This window comes from Tachypleus tridentatus, chromosome 13 (assembly GCF_004210375.1).
Source record: "Tachypleus tridentatus isolate NWPU-2018 chromosome 13, ASM421037v1, whole genome shotgun sequence".
NCBI classification, from domain to species: Eukaryota; Metazoa; Arthropoda; class Merostomata; order Xiphosura; family Limulidae; genus Tachypleus; species Tachypleus tridentatus.
In genome coordinates this window covers 59655702-59677600 of record NC_134837.1, presented here as the reverse complement: position 1 = coordinate 59677600, position 21899 = coordinate 59655702, and the positions used below count along the sequence as shown (strand labels likewise).

The following is a 21899-nucleotide window of genomic DNA, read 5'->3' as shown; positions in this document are numbered from 1 at the left end:
ACGTTTATGCAGTTAACTATAACTTAGATAATAATAATACAACTTCTACCACAACAACCAAGTATTATTATATGTAAATATATTTTTTACAAATAATATATATAATTATCCAGTTATTATAAAATATAATAATATTTTATTATTATTAATATTTATTATATATAATATCATATATTTATTATATGTAATTATTGTTATAAATTGTTTGTTTGTTTGTTTTGAATTTCGCACAAAGCTACTCGAGGGATATCTGTGCTAGCCGTCCCTAATTTAGCAGTGTAAGACTAGAGGGAAGGCAGCTAGTCATCACCACCCACCGCCAACTCTTGGGCTACTCTTTTACCAACGAATAGTGGGATTGATCGTCACATTATAACGCCCCCACGGCTGAAAGGGCGAGCATGTTTGGCACGACCGGGATGCGAACCCGCGACCCTCAGATTAGAGTCGCACGCCTTAACACACTTCGCCATGCCGGGCCATTATTATAAAATTTAATATTATTTTATTATTGCATGGCCAAGCGCGTAAGGCGTGCGACTCGTAATCCGAGGGTCGTGGGTTCGCGCCCGCGTCGCGCTAAACATGCTCGCCCTCCCAGCCGTGGGGGTGTATAATGTGACGGTCAATCCCCTATTCGTTGGTAAAAGAGTAGCCCAAGAGTTGGCGGTGGGTGGTGATGACTAGCTGCTTTCCCTCTAGTCTTACACTGCTAAATTAGGGACGGCTAGCACAGATAGCCCTCGAATAGCTTTGTGCGAAATTCCCAAACAAACAAACAAACAAATATTTTATTATTATTTATTATATATAATATCCAGTTAACTATAACTTAGATAATAATAATACAACTTCTATCACAACAACCAAGTATTATCATATGTAAATATATTTTTTACAAATAATATATATAATTTCAATAATACTAATGCAACTTGTATTACAACAATCAGGTGTTATTATTTGTAAATATAGTTTTGGAATAAACTAAAACATCACATTTTCTTAAAGGCTGAAAGCTCATCGCATATTATAAAGTCTATTTTGTCCGTTGCGTGGTGCTATAAGCGAACAGATTGAGATAGTTTTCATATGTCAGAGTGAATGAATGTAAACTATCGACGTCAGAGGTTGTGTGTTGAATAGTTTAGCTAGTTTTAAAGTAATATGTAGAATTAGGGAAGTAATATATATATATATTTGTATCTGCAAATAGTATACGCTGGTATATTAGGGAACACACAGGTCAAATTAACGTTACTACGTAGTTCTTGCCACTAACTACACTTTGGTTTTAACTAACTTACTAAGTAATATTAGTAATACCAGTGGCATCTGGTCGACAGTGGGATTGAGGAGTGGCACTTTTCCACTAGTGCTATTACTAATACTGGGAGATTATTACTGTTTCAGATGTTTGTAAGATCAAAATTGACAATAACGTTAGTAGTGGTAGTAACTAGCACTTAAAAAAAAAAAAAAATGGATACAACACCAAGTGCCAGCCCATCTCGTTTATCGCCTTTGCAAGAAACTGTTTATGTAACAAGTGATGACGCTGGTATAGTAATGTCGGAAAAAGTTCAAAACCTGGCTGGAAGAATATATCAAGAATTTGAAAAAATGATAAGAAAGTATGATGAAGACGTAGTGAAAGAGTTAATGCCACTGGTGGTAAATGTTTTGGAAAATCTTGATCTTTCTTGTATGGAAAGCCAAGAACACGAGGTGGAACTAGAATTACTAAGGGAAGATAACGAACAACTCGTAACACAGTATGAGCGTGAGAAACAGTTAAGAAAACATTCTGATCAGGTAGGTGTCCATAAGTACGAACAGAATTATAGGCTTGTATAATTGTTGTCTGTGTTCTAACTAATAGTGATAAGGCTGGTGGAACATAACTAATTTCAGTAAGTGAATATGTTTTTCTTCCTTTCTATTTGTATTGAAAATAATGATGGGTAAAACACCAACAGTCCCTTGTATGGCCTTGTGCTTTACAACAAATCCAATTTTATCTACTTGTTCCAACTGATGGTCTTACAAACACACACATATTATAGGGTGAAAAAATATTCAGTTGTTATAAAATTTTCAAATTTACTTATATCTAGGAGCTGCATAAGTGTAAACCTGCCTTAGTACAAAGATATTATAAATGTCAATTTTTCTCTGTATGCAGAACTGATAGGAAAAACAAACATTGTTGTACTTATGAACCATGGTATTGGTTCATAATAAGAATTGACCATTTACTATTAATATTGTTCCACCATCCTGCAGCAAAAACAGTTGTGATTATTTTAATAATGCAAATAACAATGGCTATATCTGTTGACACTCAAACATTTTAATGTAGTCTGTGAGTTACATAGAAACTCATAATCAGTTACATGCATACATATATAGCTGTGTGCAGGCTGTGTATGTAATTTAATGTTCATATGACAGGTGTAACTCATGTACCCAAGTGATTGTAAATTTGTTGCAACTGTATGAATATCACAGATCATTTATTTTTGTATAGGATTCCTGCCTCTTTAGATGTGATGCTGTAGACAGGATCACAGTTTTTTTAATAGCTGCATGATCAATTTTGGTCATGTTGCACAAACGTCTAGGCTGCCTCTCACAACAGTAATCTTTAAGCTATAATTTACAAGATAGTAGCAATCTTAGCATTTGAGCATTGGATTAGCACTCATGATGATGGCTGATGGTATATGTGAGTGATATACAACAGTGCATGACTGCAAGTTTTATTGGTACTCCAGATAGAGTAACCATCCTTGAAGCTGACCATAAGAAGTGACAAGAATTGTATCTGCAGGAGATAGTGATTCTAGGTGGAGGAATTTTGTTGTTTTATATTTTGTTGTCAAAATATTCATTTTCAGGAAAGGTATACAGCAGTGGCAGTCCACCAGAGTATAGGGTTGTAGAAATGTCACAACTCAAACTTAATCAAAAGTGCAAGGAGAGGTATATTAATATAATCAATTTGTAATTGTTAATAAATAAGTTTCTGACCCTGTAGAGTGTGCCAGCTGGAGTAAAATCATAACTAGGTTTATCATGGTCAGCAGAGACGAGGAGGAAGTGGGAAATATAACATTTATAATAAATATATAAAGTGTTCATTTATGTATATGTGCTATTATATTATGACACATTGTCCTGTATTTACATTGATTATACATATATGACTTCACAACTTAAGAAAACTAAAGCCTGTATGAATATACTATCCAACATACAGTGCATGTCCAGCCATGTATAGAACTCATGTGGTTACAAAATTTGGTCCATGCACTATCCAATATAGTTCAGAAGTCCCTCCCAATCCAGGGCCTATCATGATTAGGTGGTTAGGGAGATCAACTCACCAGCTGAGAGTTTGGGGGTTTGAACTCATGCTCCATAAAATGAGCTTGCCCTTTCAGCTGTAGGGGTGTTATAATTTGATTGTTAATCCCACTATTCATTGGTAAAAGGACTAGTTTCATTCCCTCTGGTCTTTCCTTTCTAAATTATGGGTGGCTAGCACAGATAGCCCTTGTATATTTTTGTGCAAAATTCAGAACAAACCAAACAAACAAACCATTGTTTGAAGACTCTCCATGTAACTAAAGAGTATAAATATAGTAGTAACATATATGTTAAAAGATATTTACATAACTTGGTATGTTGATCACCATACATCAAGTACCACTACTAGAAGTAATAACTACCCGTTCTTCAAGTAGCCAACCCAGAAGTTCCTATAGGTTCCCAAAAGAGCATTATATACCAACTATGTATTCTATTAAACTAAAATGTTTGAAACAGAACAGTTTTTTGTGACTTTACAGATTTAAGGCTTGAGACATAGTGTGAACATTGGTGTCTAAAAGCTGTAATATATTGAGAGTCAAAATGGAAATTTATAGCTTGAAGAAATAATATGAACACCAGTTTCTTGCTTGAAGAAGTAACATGAACATCACATCTCAAATCTGACACTGGTTTGTCTGTATTTGTGATTGTATTTTTATTTTAAGATGCATGTTTTTGTGTAATTTTTGAACATCAATGTTTTTAAATTAATATTCTTGTATATTATATAATTGCTTAAGTTTTATATTTTTCAAATGTTTTATCAGACATGCACCATTTACCTATGATGGTATGTTATTCTTATTTGAAAAGTAACTTTTATTAAATGAGATAATTTGATTTATTACTGTTTTATAGTGTTGCTTATTGATGAAATACAACTGTATATGGTTTTCTTGAGTATTTTATTTTATTGTTATTTACTAATATACTCTCCATTTATTCACATTACATGTGTTGGAAAAGCATAGTTTGTTAAAATTATCTTTTACAGTCCACATGAGCTAATTATAATTACTGCATTTCATTCTTTAATGTTTCTAAATGCTTGTGTACTGTCATAAGTTGCTGTAGGTCTAAGAGTCTTCATTACAAATATGATTAACTAATATAAAGATAATCACTTGTGTAAAGTAACTGTGACAGCTAACACTGAATGGTCCACATTTTATCTTGAAACACGCTGCTTCTACTTCACTACTATCTTGAATTTATAATCTAGCTTTTAATATACTAGAAAAAAATGTGATGTCATATTATTATAACTTTCTAGCCATATTACATTCTTGAAATAACAAATTATAACTTTAAAAATATAATTTACAGTAAAGTTAACCTTCTGAAACATTTAAAGGCCAAACTGTAATAATTCATGACCATATACCTAACATGAATATGTCTAAACATACATTGACAGACAAATTATTTTATTAAGGATACTTCACAATCTGTATTTGTAGTTGTGTTCTGACAATTAGACATCATCTGTAGTAAGTGTACTTAGTTTCTTAACAATTTTAAAAAGCAAAGTCTCCTTCACACACACACACACATACAAAATAAAAACTGTAAGCTCTTCTTTATAGGTTAAATTTCCTAAGTATGATGTTTTAATTTGACATGTCATTCATTCTACTTTATTAACATGGGGCACTTGGAAACATGACTGCTGAATGACTGTACAAAATTATAGAAGTTTTTTCCTCCATAATTTAAAATTTCTACTTATAGATTGTAGAACTTTTTGATGTATTTTGGCCGAGTTGTTACCAGCACTTGAAGGAAAGGTGTGAAAGTTTTGGTGAAGATGTGAAACACTTAAAGATATTGTAAGACTAGTCATCATAAAAACCATGTTTGTTACTATCAGCAATGCCAAAGTTTTCTATTTCCTATGTAGCCTTTCCATAAATTTTGTGAAAATCTTACTGATATACATTTTGTGTGCTATGTATCAGAGTTACAAAACATCAAGGCACTCTCCTACTAGGGCACTGTCATTCAATAAAATCTTTTGATAAATATATATATCAGTAAATTGTTATAACTGAAGTACATTTAATACAGTTTAGACCAAAAATTTCCTTTTACTTCATACTTCAAGTTCTAGACATTATGTCAGAGGTTTTTGTAGATGTTACTGTACATTCATATATAAGAAAGTTTTATTTTGTGAACATATACCAATGTCTACCTTCTTTTTCAGCATGAATTAATTCTTTAGAATGGGTCAAGCTTTCATTAAAATATTCAAATTTTGTAGTTGGTCAGTGTTCTTTGGTTTAGGCTAATTAAAAACCTTTCTCATTTATAAGCAGATTTATTGGTATTTTCATCAGTGACAGTTAATTTAAGTCAGTTTAAAGGAAAACTTGATATATATTTGAATGCTAAAGGTTTGCTTTGAGTATTATATTTTTATTTTAACACTTGTAGATTAGATGGTCCAAGTAGGTCAACACATCTCTTGTTCTTGAGTTATGTGTATCTAAGTTTTGTACTGGAGAAAGGACCATTTATTGAAAATCTACTTTACATGACATTTCAGTGGATAATAGTCTTAATGAATAAAAATCTAACTTAATGTTGTGGTCTTAAGATATATTTCATCAACAACATATTCAAATGGAGCAGATTTATAATACACAGTACTTTAGGTTTAAAAAATTATTTACCACATACTGGATTAGCTAAAGTTTAGATGTAGGAAAGTGTGAGAAATCAGGTTAGCTTCCAGAAGTGTTACTAAATAATTAGTTGAATAATTATTATAATTGGGGAAATGTTTGAGTACAGGAAAATTATACTTGGGTTGTTAAACACAAGTTCTTTACCAGCACAAAGATATACCTAGGGTTACTCATGGTTTAAAGTAGGTTAATAAAGACTTAAGTAGCATAGGCACACTCATTTCCTGTTATGGCATTTGAAACATTTGGTTCACTGACCTGTTTCAGAGCTGGAGCAACTGTGCATAAAGTTGTATAGTTAGCTTCAGTCATACTTGAGATTCATGAACTATATCTTTCTATCTGTATGTATTTAAAGTAATTTTGAACTTTTTTTGGGACAAGGCAGTACTCTGCACAAAAGAAGCAAAAACACAAAAACTTATGAAATTGGTTTCAGTTTGGTGGAACACAAATGATTTTCATGTAATGTTTTCACTTCTACAATAAATTTGTGTTAAAGTTTGTCCTTGAAATATTTAGTACCTGAGTATTACAACACAATATTGACAGTTACTGTAACCTTGAAATTAGTAACTCTTTAAATAAAGATTGTTTTCCAAAACACTGTTTATAACTAGAACACTAACATTGTTTCAGAAACAAACTGTTTATAACTAGAACACTAACACTATTTCAGGAACAAACTGTTTGTAACTGGAACACTAACACTATTTCAGGAACAAACTGTTTGTAACTGGAACACTGACACTATTTCAGGAAATAACTTTTTATTACTAGCACACTAACACTTTCAGGAACAAACTGTTTGTAATTACAACACTGATACTAATTTAAGAACAAACTGTTGTAACTAGAACACTAACACTTTTAGGAGAAACTGTTTGTAACTAGAACAACACTAACTATTTCAGGAACAAACTGTTTGTTACTAGAACACTAACACCATTTCAGGAACAAACTGTAACTAGAACACTGACACTATTTCAGGAACAAACTGTTTACAACTAGAACACTAACACTGTTTCAGAAATAAACTGTTTATAACTAGAACACTAACACTATTTCAGGAACAAACTGTTTGTAACTGGAACACTGTCACTACTTCAGGAAAAAACTGTTTATTACTAGCACACTAACACTATTTTAGGAACAAACTAACACTATTTCAGGAACAAACTGTTTGTAACTGGAACACTGTCACTACTTCAGGAAAAAACTGTTTATTACTAGCACACTAACACTATTTTAGGAACAAACTAACACTATTTCAGGAGATAACTTTTTATTACAAGGACACTAACACTTTCAGGAACAAACTGTTTGTAACTAGAACACTAACTATTTCAGGAATAAACTGTTTCTAACTAGAACACTAACTATTTCAGGAACAAACTGTTTGTTACTAGAACACTAACACCATTTTAGGAACAAACTGTTTGTAACTAGAACACTGACACTATTTCAGGAACAAACTGTTTATAACTAGAACACTAACACTATTTCAGGAACAAACTGTTTGTAACTGGAACACTAACACCATTTCAGGAACAAACTGTTTGTAACTGGAACACTAACACCATTTCAGGAACAAACTGTTTGTAACTGGAACACTAACACCATTTCAGGAACAAACTGTTTGTAACTGGAACACTGATACCATTCCAGGAACAAACTGTTTGCAACTGGAACACTAACACTATTTCAGGAAAAACTTTTTATTACTAGCACACTTTCAGGAACAAACTCTTTATTACTAGCACACACTAAAATATAACTGTAAATCTAATACATTTTTGTATATTTTTTAATTGGTTAAATTTTAAAATTGTTTCATTCTTGTTTATCACAATGTATCGTATTAACTGTAAAAATAACAACAACTACTTGTTTTTCCTAGAAACTGTTAGAGGTGGAATTCAGGGTTGACGAAGTAGCACAGGAATATGAGAGTAAATTAGAAAGTTTGGAGTCCCTTGTGAGGCTGTTGGAGTTGAAGGCTAAGAATGCTTCTGATCACGGTATGTTTACCTAATAAGTACATGTGGTTCATTTGTTCTGTGGGGCAGGTGTTGCATAGAACTGTGATTATACCATTCAAGAGAAGATGTGATGTTTTTATAGTATGTCAATTGTTGTTAGTTTATATCTTTAATGTTTATATATAACATACAACAGGCATGATCTTATGGATTTTACCACTGTCTGGTAGTATATGGGTAGTTTTTACCACTATGTAGTAATTAAACCACAAGTCTTTGAATCAGGTTTGATTTTTTTTGCATTATATAAATATTTACGTTGCTGCTTTTCAGTTTTTAAAAGACTTTGTTCAGTAATGGTTTCTTCTGAAAGTCTACACTTTATTTCCAGTCTTGTGAAGCATCTGAAAATGTATTTTCCTTTTTGGGAAAGTCTTGTATACTTTTTAATAATTCATTATATTCATTTCAACCAAAGATATGTATCATTCCATAATGATGGGACCTAATTTCCATTTAAAGGTTTTCTAATTCACTTATACAATATTTTCGTTGTAATGCAGGCTAACTTAGGTAATAATGTTTTTAGAGATTAACCTTCTCAATTCTCATATAATTGTTTCAGTTATGTTGTATTGGTATTAGTACTGGGCAAGTAACTTAATCAGTGTAATCAATTAAATATGAGCACTGATTATTTCAGTGTCATAAAATAATCAAAGTGATCATTAAATATATTAATGTTTTAAAAAATAATCAAGTAATTGAAATTAATGTTTCAAATTATTACTATTTTCAGCTATTCTAAATATTCAATAACAAAGTTTCAAGTTAAATCAGTCACAAAAATAAATAACTAGTTTAAATATTTGTTTTCAATTATTCTAATCATCTAAGTAATTGACATATTGCCATAATATTTACATGCACAAAGAAACACAATTTACTATCTGTTATCTGTTCACAGTGGTTATCAAAAATCAATTTATGGATATTTTTAAGACACCTCATTGGAGAATAATTGATATTCTGTTTGTTATTGCCTTCTCATGAGAATAATTAATTCATTGAAAGCAATGGTTAGTCAATTAGGAACTTCCACTAATCACTCACTTCTAATTCTTAGTGTAATCTGTGCTAACTTTAAATGTGAGTTTTCAAATAGTGGTTTAATCCCTGCCATTAATTAAATATTCTTAAAATTCCAAAACAAACTTACCTTCACTGTCATTATAGCTATTTTTCTATCTTCAGGGTTTTTAGACTTTGCTTATCTAAATATTGAAAACACTTGCTCCAGTTTTATATTTTGACTTGGCATGGCTAGGTGGTTAGGGAGTTCAACTTGTAATCTGAGGGTCATGGGCGTAAATCCCAATCATACCAAACGCATTCACCCTTTCAACCATGGGGACATTATAACATGGCTGTTAATCCTACTGTTTGTTGGTAAAAGAATAGCCAAACGTTGGCTATGGGTGGTGATGACTAGTGCAGTTAGCCCTTGTGTAGCTTTGTGTGAAATTCAAAACAAACTTTTATATCTCACTCAAATGCCTTAGGTAAATTTTAATTTACAAACTTTAATGTGCCATCTACCCTGGTACTGAACCTCATTCACATAATGTGATCACTTTTATCTCAATAAAGTTTTCAGCATAAGTTTCTATAAACAGCGGTGTTGTGATTATTCACTATTTATTTTGTGACTCTGAACATGTTTAGAATTTCTATGGTTATCTTTTCATTTATATTTGTAATGTACTTAACAAAAAAAAATGAAAAGAAAGTTATAATGTATGAATTCCTAAATTAATGTTTCTGCTATAGAAGTGAAGCAGATCTCTTTGCTTCCTCCTCTGCTATCTTGAATTTGTCATCATCAGTTGAGGTTGCCCATGACATGATCTGTTGCTAGGTGGAAATGTATATGCGAACCAAGGGTGTCTCTCTGGGGGGTTTCTTAGATGGCTTTTGCAAATGACCTGGAGATGACTGTTGAGAATTTAGACTCACATTTTCTGGCTTTTTTTTTTTACTAGGTTGGCCTCAACACAGCATCATTTGATCAGACACGTGCAGCTTTTTTTCTTCAGTTTGTAGTCTCTCACTGGTACAGTGGTAAATCTATAGATTTACAATGCTAAAATCTGGAATTCCATTCCCCTCGGTGGACTCAGCAGGTAGCCCGATACATCTTTGCTATAAGAAAATACAAATGTAAATCTTCAGTTGCTGATTTGGGTTTATGAGATTTTGAGGGTCTTTCCTATTGCTTTTGACTCTGCTTCTTCCATTTGACTTTGCTCCTTCTTCCCTTTCATTTGGCTCTACTTCTTCTTTTCTTCCATTTGGCTCTACTTCTTCTTTCCTTCCATTTGGCTCTACTTCTTCTTTCCTTCCATTTGGCTCTACTTCTTCTTTCCTTCCATTTGGCTCTACTTCTTCTTTCCTTCCATTTGGCTCTACTTCTTCTTTCCTTCCATTTGGCTTTACTTCTTCTTTCCTTCCATTTGATCTTCTTCTTCCGATTCATTTGATACTTTTCTTCCTTCCGTTTGATCTCTGATTCTTCTTTCCTTCCATTCCGATGATTTTCTTCCGATTCTTTCCTTTCCCGTTTGATATAGCTATTTCTTCATTCCGTTCTTTTATTCCGATGATTTTCCATTCCGTTTGATCTATTTCTTCCGATTTCCTTTCGATTTTTCCTTTGATCTATTTCTTCATTCCATTTGAATTCTATTTCATTCCGTTTGATCTTCCATTCCGTTTGATGCTATTTCTTTCCTTCCATTTGATTTAGATTTTTCGATTCCGATTGATTTGATATTCTTCCATTCCGATGAGCTCTTTCTTCCTTCCGTTTGATTCCGATTTTTCCGTTTGATCCGATGATTCGATTTCCCTTCCATTGATTCTTTTCGATTTCCGATTTGATGATTTATTCATTCCGTTTGATTGAATTTCTTTTCTTTGATGCTATTCTTTCATTTCGATGATTTATGATGATTCTTTCCTTCCGTTTGAGCCGATTCTTTCATTCCGTTTCATTTCGATGAGCGATTCTTTCATTTCTGATTCGATTCCGTTCGATGCTTCGATTTATTCGATTTTCGTTCCATTCCATTTGATGCTATTCTTCTCATTCCGTTTGATGCTGATTCGATCGATTCGATTTCTTATTTCATTCCGTTTTGATTATTTTCCGTTTCGATGATTCTGATGCCGCTTTGATTTCTTTCCTTCCGTTTGATGCCGATTTCGATTCCGCTTCGATTTCTTTTTCATTCCGTTTGATTCTATTTGATTTGATTTCGATTTCTTCTTGAGCCGATGATTTCCGTTCCGATTCGATTCGTTTTGATCTGATTCTTTTCGTTCTTCCGATTTTTTCCATTCCGATGATGCTTCTTCTTCCGATTTTCGATGATATAGCTATTTCTTCCTTCCGATCTCGCTGTTTTCCGATTTGCCGATTCCGTTTTGATTTCTTCTTTCCTTCCGATCTTCTTCTTTTTTCCTTTCATTCGATCTCCTATTTCTTTCTTCCGATTGATTTGATTCTTCCCTTCCGTTTGATTCTTCCCATTCCGTTTGATTCTTCTATTCTTTCGATTCCGATGATTTCGATTGATTTTTCTTTCCTTCCGTTTGATCTATTTTCTTCCTTCCGTTTGATCTCGATCTTTCTTCCCTTCCATTTGATTTCTTCCGATTTGCTCTTCTTCTTCTTCCCTTCCATTTGACTCTACTTCTTCATTCCTTCCATTTGGCTTTACTTCTTCTTCCCTTCCATTTGGCTCTACTTCTTCTTCCCCTCCATTTGGCTCTACTCCTTCTTTCCATTTGACTCCTTCCTTTTTCTCATAAAGGACAGCAAGTGAATGCTTGTTTTACTCCTCCTCCTGCTATTGCTGCTCATTTAGGGAGATCTACCCCTCAGGTCTTCTTTGTTCCACACATTTATCAGATCAGGATATTTTAGCTTATAAATGCCAGAAGCAAGTATATTTAGATTTTTGGTGGATAGACCCATTTTGGATCTTTGGGGGTCTAGATTGAAACCTCTGGTCACGTTTAAACAGATCACTGTTTTCTTGGACTCATCTTGGTTTCACGACTGTCCTGAAATGCTTATCTTTAAACCATCTTTTGTGTACAGTCTATCAATATTTCTTTTAGCAATATGAGGATAAGTTGGGGATTTTGCTGATGTCTTTTTTTCAGTCAAATTGTTTTCTTCCATTCTTGTTTTAGTTTTCTGGCTCATTTGCTATTGGGATTTATTTGGTAGAGATGTTTTGTTTATTATATTCTGCCCTTAGGGAATTATGGAAAGCTTCTTTTCTCTATTCCATGTTATTTGCCAGAGTTTGAAAGACATGAGAATCCCAAATTGATATAACCTGTTTACATTCTTCTTTATTACCATTGACTTCTTGCCTTTTGGAACTTATTTGGAAGTATTGGCTTTAGTGTTTTCCAATTCCTTTCTTTGGTTCCCAGCTTTAATGGTCTGTCTGTATTCTCAAGGATCTTTGGCTTGGGTGAACAAACATCAACCAGGTATCCATGGGTATTGCATCATTGTCTGCCCAACCTGTTACCTTTTCATCTCCAAAGTTTGAATAGTTAATCAAAAGAACAATAGAGAGTGTTGATTTCATTCTATTAGAAGATTAGCATCCATCATCAATCCATCTCAACTCATTTGTGATGACAAGAAATTAACTTGAAGTAAAAATGTATCTCAAGACGGCTGGTATGGGTATTAAAACTTTAAAAAAATGTAGTAGGGAACAATATTTTGACCTTTTAGGTCATCTTCAGGTTAATGAGGTTAATCTGAAGATGACCTAATAAGGTTGAAACATTATTCTCTACTATATTTTAATAAAAGTTTTAATATCCATACCAACCATCTCAACTCAACCAATTTTTATATCCTTCTTCTTTTACAATGAAATCTTTTCTGAACCTGTAATGGCACTTTGAGCCAGAACTCAGGATTACCAAGTTCTATGTAACTGACACTTATCTTCATTACATCCCTAGCAGAATCTTCCTGGAACTTTCTCAGGTTTGTGTGTTGTGATGTTCACAGCTCTACCTTTTGGCCTTGCATCAACATTTCTACAGAATTTTTTGAGCTTTCTCTCATAACTTGCATTTTGTGGGCCTGTGCATACATCATTATATGGATTACTGGATTCTTATGGTTCCATCTCATCAATTAGCAGAATTACACTTTCACATTTGCCTTTCTGAAGCCATAAAAGCAGGTTTTCTTTTCAGACTGGAGAAATCTATTTTGTGGCTGGTGCTAACTGATTTCAAGGTACTAGTAACCAATTATTCATTCATTGGGATCTTTTTGTTTTCTATGACTTATCTCCCAGTATCCTAACAAGTTGGGTTTGCAAATCTATTCATGTAGCCTATAATAAATTATTATTACAGGAGAGGAATCTTTTGCATGCCACATTTCACCATTTTGTCATATCTATGTCATTAGCCACCCAGATGAACTGCCCTCTGTAAGACTGTGTGGATGGTATGTGAACTGTTACTAGTACTTTATTATCGCATTACTTACACAATCTGCCTATTTTCTCTCCTGAGGTTTTTCAACTACATCCTGTAGCTATTTTGACCACATCTGTTAGACTTTAACGAAAGGTAAATATTTTATTTTCAGGATCCCAGTCTTTAGCAAGTGTTGTCCAAGCACTATGCTTCTCTTTTCAGTTCCACACTAGCAACCACTTTTACTATAATTATTACAGTAGGCTTTGTCAAAATAGTGTTCCATAAGACCACCTAGGTGCTTACTGGATGGTATTACCTTATTATTATGGACCACCACTCATGAATAATCATGAATAAAGCTAAAGTGTATCCTGCCCATACATGCCATTTTTCAAGTTGAATAAATTGGGATTGGTTTGCTTTTAAAAATTTAGAGAACTTGGTTCACTTATTGTACAATTTTCAGAATACTGTGCTTCAGGACTACTCATTGTGTATTACCTCCAGACTCTACTAGTGGATTTCAGGACTATTTAACACTTCCAGTTTCCAGTAGCTGAGGTGGTGAACAGAAGTTTTTCTTCAGAGTATTTAAGTGTGTTTCTCCACTCTTGGAGAAGAGAGTGAAGTTGGGGACCCTCACACTCATGTTTCTTAGATGTTTCTCCCAGATTTCAGTAGGAGTAGCACCAACCTCGTTTGAAGTGTATTAGTAATTGTGGTTCATATTTGACACAAATCTATCTAGTTGGGAATGAATGACAATTCTTTCTGATCAATGTTGGTTTTGTATATTGTTCATAGAAGGAGGTCCATTGTCTCCTTATAGTTCCAAATGTGAAATGGTCCCATCCTAGGACCTTGGTTGAACACAGGTTCCATGTCCTCTCCATAATTGCAGTGTAAGTGGAATACTCCTTACCAACTTGATTTGGGAATGAGGATGAATGTTCATAATTTGAGAATGAATGAATTATATTACTTTGGTTTAGTGGGGTGTACATAGTCCTGTCATTCTGAGCCTGGGGTATTGGCTTTTTGATTTCTTCAGGTGGAGGAGAAAGTTGCTCACTTAGGTGTTGCTTACTTTCTTATCATGACTTCAGTGTCTTGAGACATAAAACTCTTTGGATACAGGTTTGGATCCAATCAAAAATATATATATATATTTTACAATGCAGTCTGATGGGGCATAGGTAACTTGACCCCTTAATTCCAATCATGAGTTGTTGAACCTTGGCTATCTGGTTGAGACTGGCCTGTACTTATGTTTACTCAATTCTATTCCACCTTTCATATGGGAACTAAGTTCCAGGTAAAGAGTATACCTGTTCTGGATGTAGTGTGGTTCCCCCCACTCTTGTGCCATTTTAATTTTTCTACACTCCTGTACTATATAGACACTTTCTGTATGGATCGTGCCTGCACTGGCCCCCTCATCTTCTCACTGTGAGAATATTCTACCTATATTATCAGTGGAGGTAAGTATATTTCCCAAGAATATGTACCTATCCCCAACACTTTCCCACCCTACTTCCCCACTAAAAGCCAGTTCATGTCTTGAAAAAGTAATTACATTTTCTGAATGAGGTGCTTATTTACAGCATCTAGATAGAGGACACATTGAAGTTGGTAAGGAGTTTTGTAAATTATAATTTGCCTAAGGTATTTGAGTGGGGTATAAAAGACTGGATCAAACATTCTCAATGCTTAGATGGGCAAAGATTAGAAGCCCTGGAGATTGAGAGATAGCTGTAGTGCCAGTGGAGGTAAATATTATTGGAAATATATTTTCACTTTTGAAAAATGTTAAATTAGCTGATATACTCATACAATGCAAGTGAAAGACATGAAAACTTTAGGGGGTGACATATGGAGATTAGATCTCAACACTGCCCTCCTCTCTCAGCTGTGGGGGCCTCAAGGGTACATGGCAGATTTGGTGATAATTGGTCCAGTGATTCAGCATTAATAAGTGTGGAGATATACAGACTTGTGATATAATGGTTTAGATTGTAGTTGTTACAGTCCATGCTAACTTAAACTGTTTTTTTAAAACTAGGATTAATTCCTGGTTTAAGTTAGATGCTTCTCTTATTGTATACTCCATTTGTTATATACCTTAAGCTGTTTTAATTTTTTTATACTATTGATTTATTTTGATACTTATTGACCACTATCATGTTGATTTTATCATACAAAACTAAAGTGGGGAGGGAATTTTAGAGTTTTGAACTGATTTAAACTGAAGTGTTTAACAACAGAAAGTACAAACTGAAGGTAATTTGTACCAAAAGAAATGCTGAAAATGTTTCTTTTGTGTTATAGGTATACATAGAATGTTAAGGATATTTTCATCCATTGTGAATAATAAAAGAAAATTACAATGAAAATGTATTAGCTTGTTTTAAGAGTTGCATCTGAAAATGATTGGTTCTATCATCAGCTTCAAGACTAGAAGAGAAAGAAGGTGAAATGAAGAAAGAATACACAAAACTTCATGAGAGATATACAGAGGTATAGTATGATACTTGTGGTCTAAACCTTCTGTGAACATTGTATACCTGTTTGTTTTAATGTTTGGGGTATAAACTGTCTGAATTTGAATATGAACGAGATAGTGCTTATAGTCTGTTTGATACTTAAAGTATTAACTATTTGTGAACATCGCAAGGTGAAAAAGTGTAGTACTGTCTGTTTTGGTACTTGTGATATAAACTGACTTTGAATGTTGAAAGGGGATACAAATAAGAATATCACTTATTGTTGCACATGATAATGAAGATACAAACAATGATGTACAGTTTGAAGAAGATTTAGGTGATGTATATTGTATTGGTTATGAGTGTGGACTGTGAAAGCAATATAGAAACATTTAATTCATTGAGTTACTTCAAGATTATCCAAACCAGAGGTTCTGAGATGCTACCTCACTTGCACATACAGAACAACTATATTACATGTATGCCTACCTTAGAGATTTACATGATGCTAGTCTTAAGGTAATTTCTATTTAAATTCATCTTTTTTCACGTGAACTACATAGTGACATCTTCATGTAACAAAAACCCTATTCCAATAAAAGAGCAACAAAATCTCCAAGCACAGTTACTGCCCCTAAATGCTTGCACTTGAGATAACTTCATTCTTAGAGGAGGCATTACATTGAACAGGTTTGCTGCTTTTCACATGTACGTTCAGTGTGCTGAGATTTACAATAAGAAGTGAATAGCTTTTGTTTTGTATTGGCTTTTGTTTCATTACATTATTCATGAATTTTCAAGTGATGGTGACTTTGTTTTGTGAAAGTAATAGTTAAAAACATAGAACCCATTTCTGTTATGGCTACTGAAGGCTTTTTAAATTTTGAGGATGTTGCAGGCATTGCTGAAATCTCTTCTTTTCAGTTTGAAAATGACAGAGGAAGACATTTGATCAACTGTTCTTTCCACCTGGTTTTGATTTGGGTGCAGTCTTACTAGTAAAGAAAAATATTCAACCTTCCACCCAAATTTTAGGATAAAGTTTCTCGATATAATTTTTATTTCTCTTTTGCTTATATTTCATGATTTTTTTCATTCTTTGCTCCATGAAGCTAATACTTGAGATTATTTAGTTTTTCTATCCTTGTCTGATATTAAGAGTTAATTCAGACTTGTTTCGTGCATACCTGCCAATTCTTCCTCTACACTTTTATGCATACCTGCCAATTATTATGGTTTAGGCTTAATTGCGTTTTTTTCATTTTATCTATGTATGAATGGTTTTGTTATTTTCAACATCCTTTTCTTCCTACTAATAATTTTATCACAATAATTTACCACAGTTTTTATCTTTGTGTGTTTGAATCAGTCTATTTAGAAAGATGTAAGTAGTATATGTCCAGGGTGCTCTAATAATTATTTGAGAGGAAGATGACAGAAAAAGGTGTTTTTTTTTCATTTCCAGTAACTCCAACAAAGAAAATTTTATAACAAGCAGAAGTTTAAGGGTGTGTATTGAGAAATGTTCAATGATATTGCCTCATCCTTCAGATATTTTGGATATTTAATCTATTGGAATTGAGTCTTCCAATTCCATAGTTTACCCTGAGATTCTATTTTTATATGGATGACTGTCTTTTGTTTTTTGTCTCATTTTTCAGAGGTGTATTCTCATACTTCCCATCTTCTTCAGGAAGCTGCTTACCTTTGATGGCTTGTCATGATTGCCAAGTTTATTTTCTCATATCATGCAGTATTTGGTTTGTCTGGGTATGTACTCTGACTTTTGTCTCAGCCAACTTGTGGCCACCAATGTTTGTGCTTTTTTCATCGTAGGTGAGATGTTTGTTCACTTTTGGGTTCTTGGCTTCCCTGAAGCCATCCATTCCCATTCCAGTGTAACTTGCAAAACAAGTGGAATCTTTAATGGTATTCTTTGTCCATGATTGTGAACCTCTCTTCTCTCCTTTCCATGGTCTTGTCATGGTGGCTAGGTCATTCCAATACCACATCTGGAATTTCTTTACCAACCCACATCCTGGATCTCCATCTCTTCACAGATTCTTCCCTCATGAGTTAGGGCATATCTTTAAATGATTGTGACTTCTAGCATTTGTATTCAGGATGTGAGTTCTCTCCAGTCAATGTGCTTGAACTTCTTGCTGTTTCTTTGTAGTATTTGTATTTCATTCTTCATTTCTTGCATCAACCATCAAGGGGCACCCACTCCAGAACTTTTTGTTTTTGAATATCAGATTTATTCATCTGGACCGATTCTCATCAAGTTAACCTCACTTGTCATGTACTGGAAGCTAACAACATTGTGGCAAAACCACCTCTTTTGGCCAGTCTGCATTCTGCCCCTTGAATGGTATTTCTATTTCAGAGTTTCTGTTGGGTCTGCTCTTGGTTAGACACACTCCTTATAAATACCTTTGCTCTAAACTTCCCATTGTTTTATTCTTGGTTTCTTGCCCTTTGGCTCTGGTTATTGATGCTGCCAGCCAGAACTGGTATCATCTATGTATCATTGCTAGATCTTTAAGTATGAGGTTTATCTGGTTCATTGCTCTTCATGGTGAACTCTTCGATTGTGTAACTCTCTTCTTGTCCCAGTCATGTAAACTTCCGCTTCTTTGTCTGTCTATAAATTTACATAGTGGGTTTTTACCATTGGTCCATCTACCACTCACTTGCTGTTGGCCATCCTACTTTGAGTTATTCTTCTCTTTTTTTTTTTACATTATGGTTCAAGATGGTTTGTCAGTCTCCAAAGTCTCCATCATTGTTTTCTATTGGTTTTATACACTACATTTTGACTTCTAATACAGCTAATACAGTACTTACTATTTTTCACAGGATTAGTTATTCTTGTTCAGTGTTACTTTCTATGTACAAATGTTTTATTTATGCATACCACAAATCTTCCATTGATCCTCAGTGGAATTGCAATATTTCAACATGTCTCTCGTGCAACTCATCGTGTGCCACCTTCTCACCAGTAGGAACTTGATATGTTCACATGATGCATGTGACTTTCTGTGCAATAAATTCCAATGTTAACTTTACCATTTCAGGGTTTACACCAGTGACTAGTGTTTTTCTGGGGTCTCAGGTGGAGGTAACTCAATGATGGATTTATCTATTTTTATATGTTGATAGATTGAAAATTGTGGCCAAACCTTTGATATAGACTTTGCCAAGGATTCTACTGTAACTGCTAAGCCCTTCCTTGTTAACAAGGACTTTGTTTTTCTGCCTCTAGGGTTTGTCAATCATTTCTTTTCCCAACCTGGAGAGTGTAACCCTAGTTTGATCTTCATGGATTTTGTGTTTCAGGTTTGTAATGTTTTATCTCTGTTTCCTATTTTTTTATTCATCTCATTTTTCCTTCTCATGTGAACAATCTTACCAGCTTTTTAATTTTTTTTTCTTCTTCTCTCCCTTGATATTCTGGTTCTTGCTGATTTATTGGTCTCACAGCTGCATCAAGGGATCAGTATGTTGTGCTTCCTGCAAACTTCTGATAAATTTGTTTTTCCTACCATAGTGCTGTCGGTCCATTGTTAGATCAGTGGTTATTAGGTTACTTGCTACCTGTGTGGGGTTGGGGCGGGTTATAAATCCTATATCTATCTTACTCATCCCCATTATCTTTGCTTGCTTGCTTGCGTCCTTCTAACTCTTACCAACCTCTTATGGTATCCTTCTTGCATTTACTTCCTCTTTTAGGTTCTCCACATAAATCCTTTGGGGTTTTCTGGATATACTTTCTCCTTCTCTTCTCCATATTAGCACATATCCTGACTGTGGCTCTGGCATTAAATGTGTTTTTTGTTGTTGTTGTAACCTTATAGGTTATGCTGTATTGGCTCAGATTTATTTACCCTTGACTTCTTTTAGGAATTGTGTAAGATTCATATCTATGACATTATGTATTTGGTACAGTCCCAGATATTGTCCAGCCTCATGTGACATTGGTATACATTTGTGTATATTGCAATGCAACCACAGGGTATATGGATGTCCTTGTTGTAGTGAAACTCCAGGATGAGTGTATAACCTTGTTGCAGAGAAGTTCAAGGATGTGTTAATGGCCTTGTTACAGTGAAACTCCAGGATGAGTGTATGTTGTTTTTAGAGAAAAGTTCCAGGGAGTATGGAACTCCTAGTTACAGTGAATCTCCATGATGTGTGTATGTCCTTGTTACAGAGATGTTCCAGGATGTATGGATGCCCTTATTACAGTGAAACTACAGGATGAGTGCATGCCCTTGTTACTAAGAAGTTTCAGGGTTTATGGATGTTCTTGTTACAGCAATACTCCAGGATGTATGTAAGTCCTTGTTACAGAAAAGTTCCAGGGTTTATGGATGTTTTTGATACAGTGAAACTCCAGGATGAGTGTATGTCCTTCTTACAGAGAAGTTTAAAGGTATATGGATGTTTTTGACACAGTGAAACTCCAGGATGAGTGTGTGTCCGTTTTACAGTGAAACTCCAGGAGGAGTGTATGTCCTTGTTACATTGAAACTCAAGTGTGAGTGTATGTTCTTGTAACAGAGAAGCTGCAGGATATATGGATGTCCATATTAAAGTGAAATTTCAGGGTGTATGGATGTTTTTGTCACAGAGAAGTTTCAGGATGAATGTATGTTCTTGTTACAGAGAAGTGCCAGGGTGTGTGGATGATTTTGTTGCATTGAAACTCCAGGAAGAGTGTGTGTCCTTATTAGAGAGAAGTTCCAGGGTGTAGGATGTTTTTCATACAGCAATACTCCAGGATGAGTGTATGTCCTTGTTACAGAAAAGTTCCAGGGTGTATGAATGTTACTGTTAGTGACATGTTGCAGTGTCTAGATGTTTATGTTAAAGATATTATTTAGGATATACAAATATTATTTAGAGGTTTTGGTGTACAGATGTTATTTGTATAGATTTTTGGGCATAGTGTACCTAGCATGTTCTCTTTTTCAGAGACATTGATTTGATGTATAGAACTTGATTGTACTGACTTAATTAAATAGAGATATCATTGTAGTTTATGTGTATATCTGTTACAGCTGTTTAAAACGCACCTTGACTATATGGAGAGAACCAAAATGTTACTAGACAGTGAAAGAGGAGAAATGGGTAACGAAAAATCCAGGTAGAGTAAAATGCTCTTTAATAATATGTTCAGTATGGTAGAGTGTAACTACAAATATAGTGTATATGATTGACGGTAGTTAGAAAAAATGTTAATTACAAATGTATTGTAGATGACTAGTGGTGGTTAGAAAAAGTGTTAATTACAAATGTATTGTAGATGACTAGTGGTGTTTAGAAAGTGTAAATACAAATGTATCGTAGACAATGAATGTAATGATAGGTTTTTGAAGAAACAGTTAATGAAGAAACATTAAAAACAAGAAAAACTAATCGTGTGCTCAGTGTTTAAACCATGTGACTTTTCAATGTTCATATTAGGAGAGTTTGTCTTATAGAGTGAACTATGTACTTATTTGCAGCTTAAAATTTTTAAACTCTTTTTTTACTGTTATTATATATTCTCGTAATGTAACTGTGTTTGTTTGTCATATTTAAAAGCTAATAGTTAGTTGGTGAAGAAATTATTTTATGGAAAATCGTGTAGGTGAGGTGGGGTTGTTTTGATGCACTTAAGTGAATCTAGTTACAGATATTAAAAAATAAGAGAACTTATCCAACAATGGTTAACGATTAAGGTGGTTCTTCAGGCAAAATGTTTTCAATTGTTTTATTTCTAACCTTTAATTTTTTTTTGGTTTTGAGGTAAAATTTCTGAGTGTGAAACTTTTTTTGAATACATCAAG

At 33.9% G+C, this 21899-nt stretch overlaps 1 protein-coding gene across 6 annotated transcripts in view; it reads left to right on the top strand.

The window, feature by feature from the left end:
• Nucleotides 1-1050: 1050 nt before the first annotated feature.
• Nucleotides 1051-21899, top strand: part of LOC143239829 (C-Jun-amino-terminal kinase-interacting protein 4-like) — a 118534-nt gene continuing 97685 nt past the window's right edge. For 4 of the 6 annotated variants that reach the window (XM_076481380.1, XM_076481379.1, XM_076481381.1 and 1 more), the window contains exons 1-4: nt 1063-1815; nt 7969-8089; nt 16029-16099; nt 21129-21214. In XM_076481380.1, the coding sequence (XP_076337495.1) occupies nt 1483-1815; nt 7969-8089; nt 16029-16099; nt 21129-21214 (611 nt within the window). In that variant the 5' untranslated portion in view covers nt 1063-1482. Of the gene's footprint in view, nt 1816-7968; nt 8090-16028; nt 16100-21128; nt 21215-21899 lie in introns of all 6 variants that reach the window. The other 2 variants (XM_076481384.1, XM_076481383.1) reach the window with 1 other exon arrangement.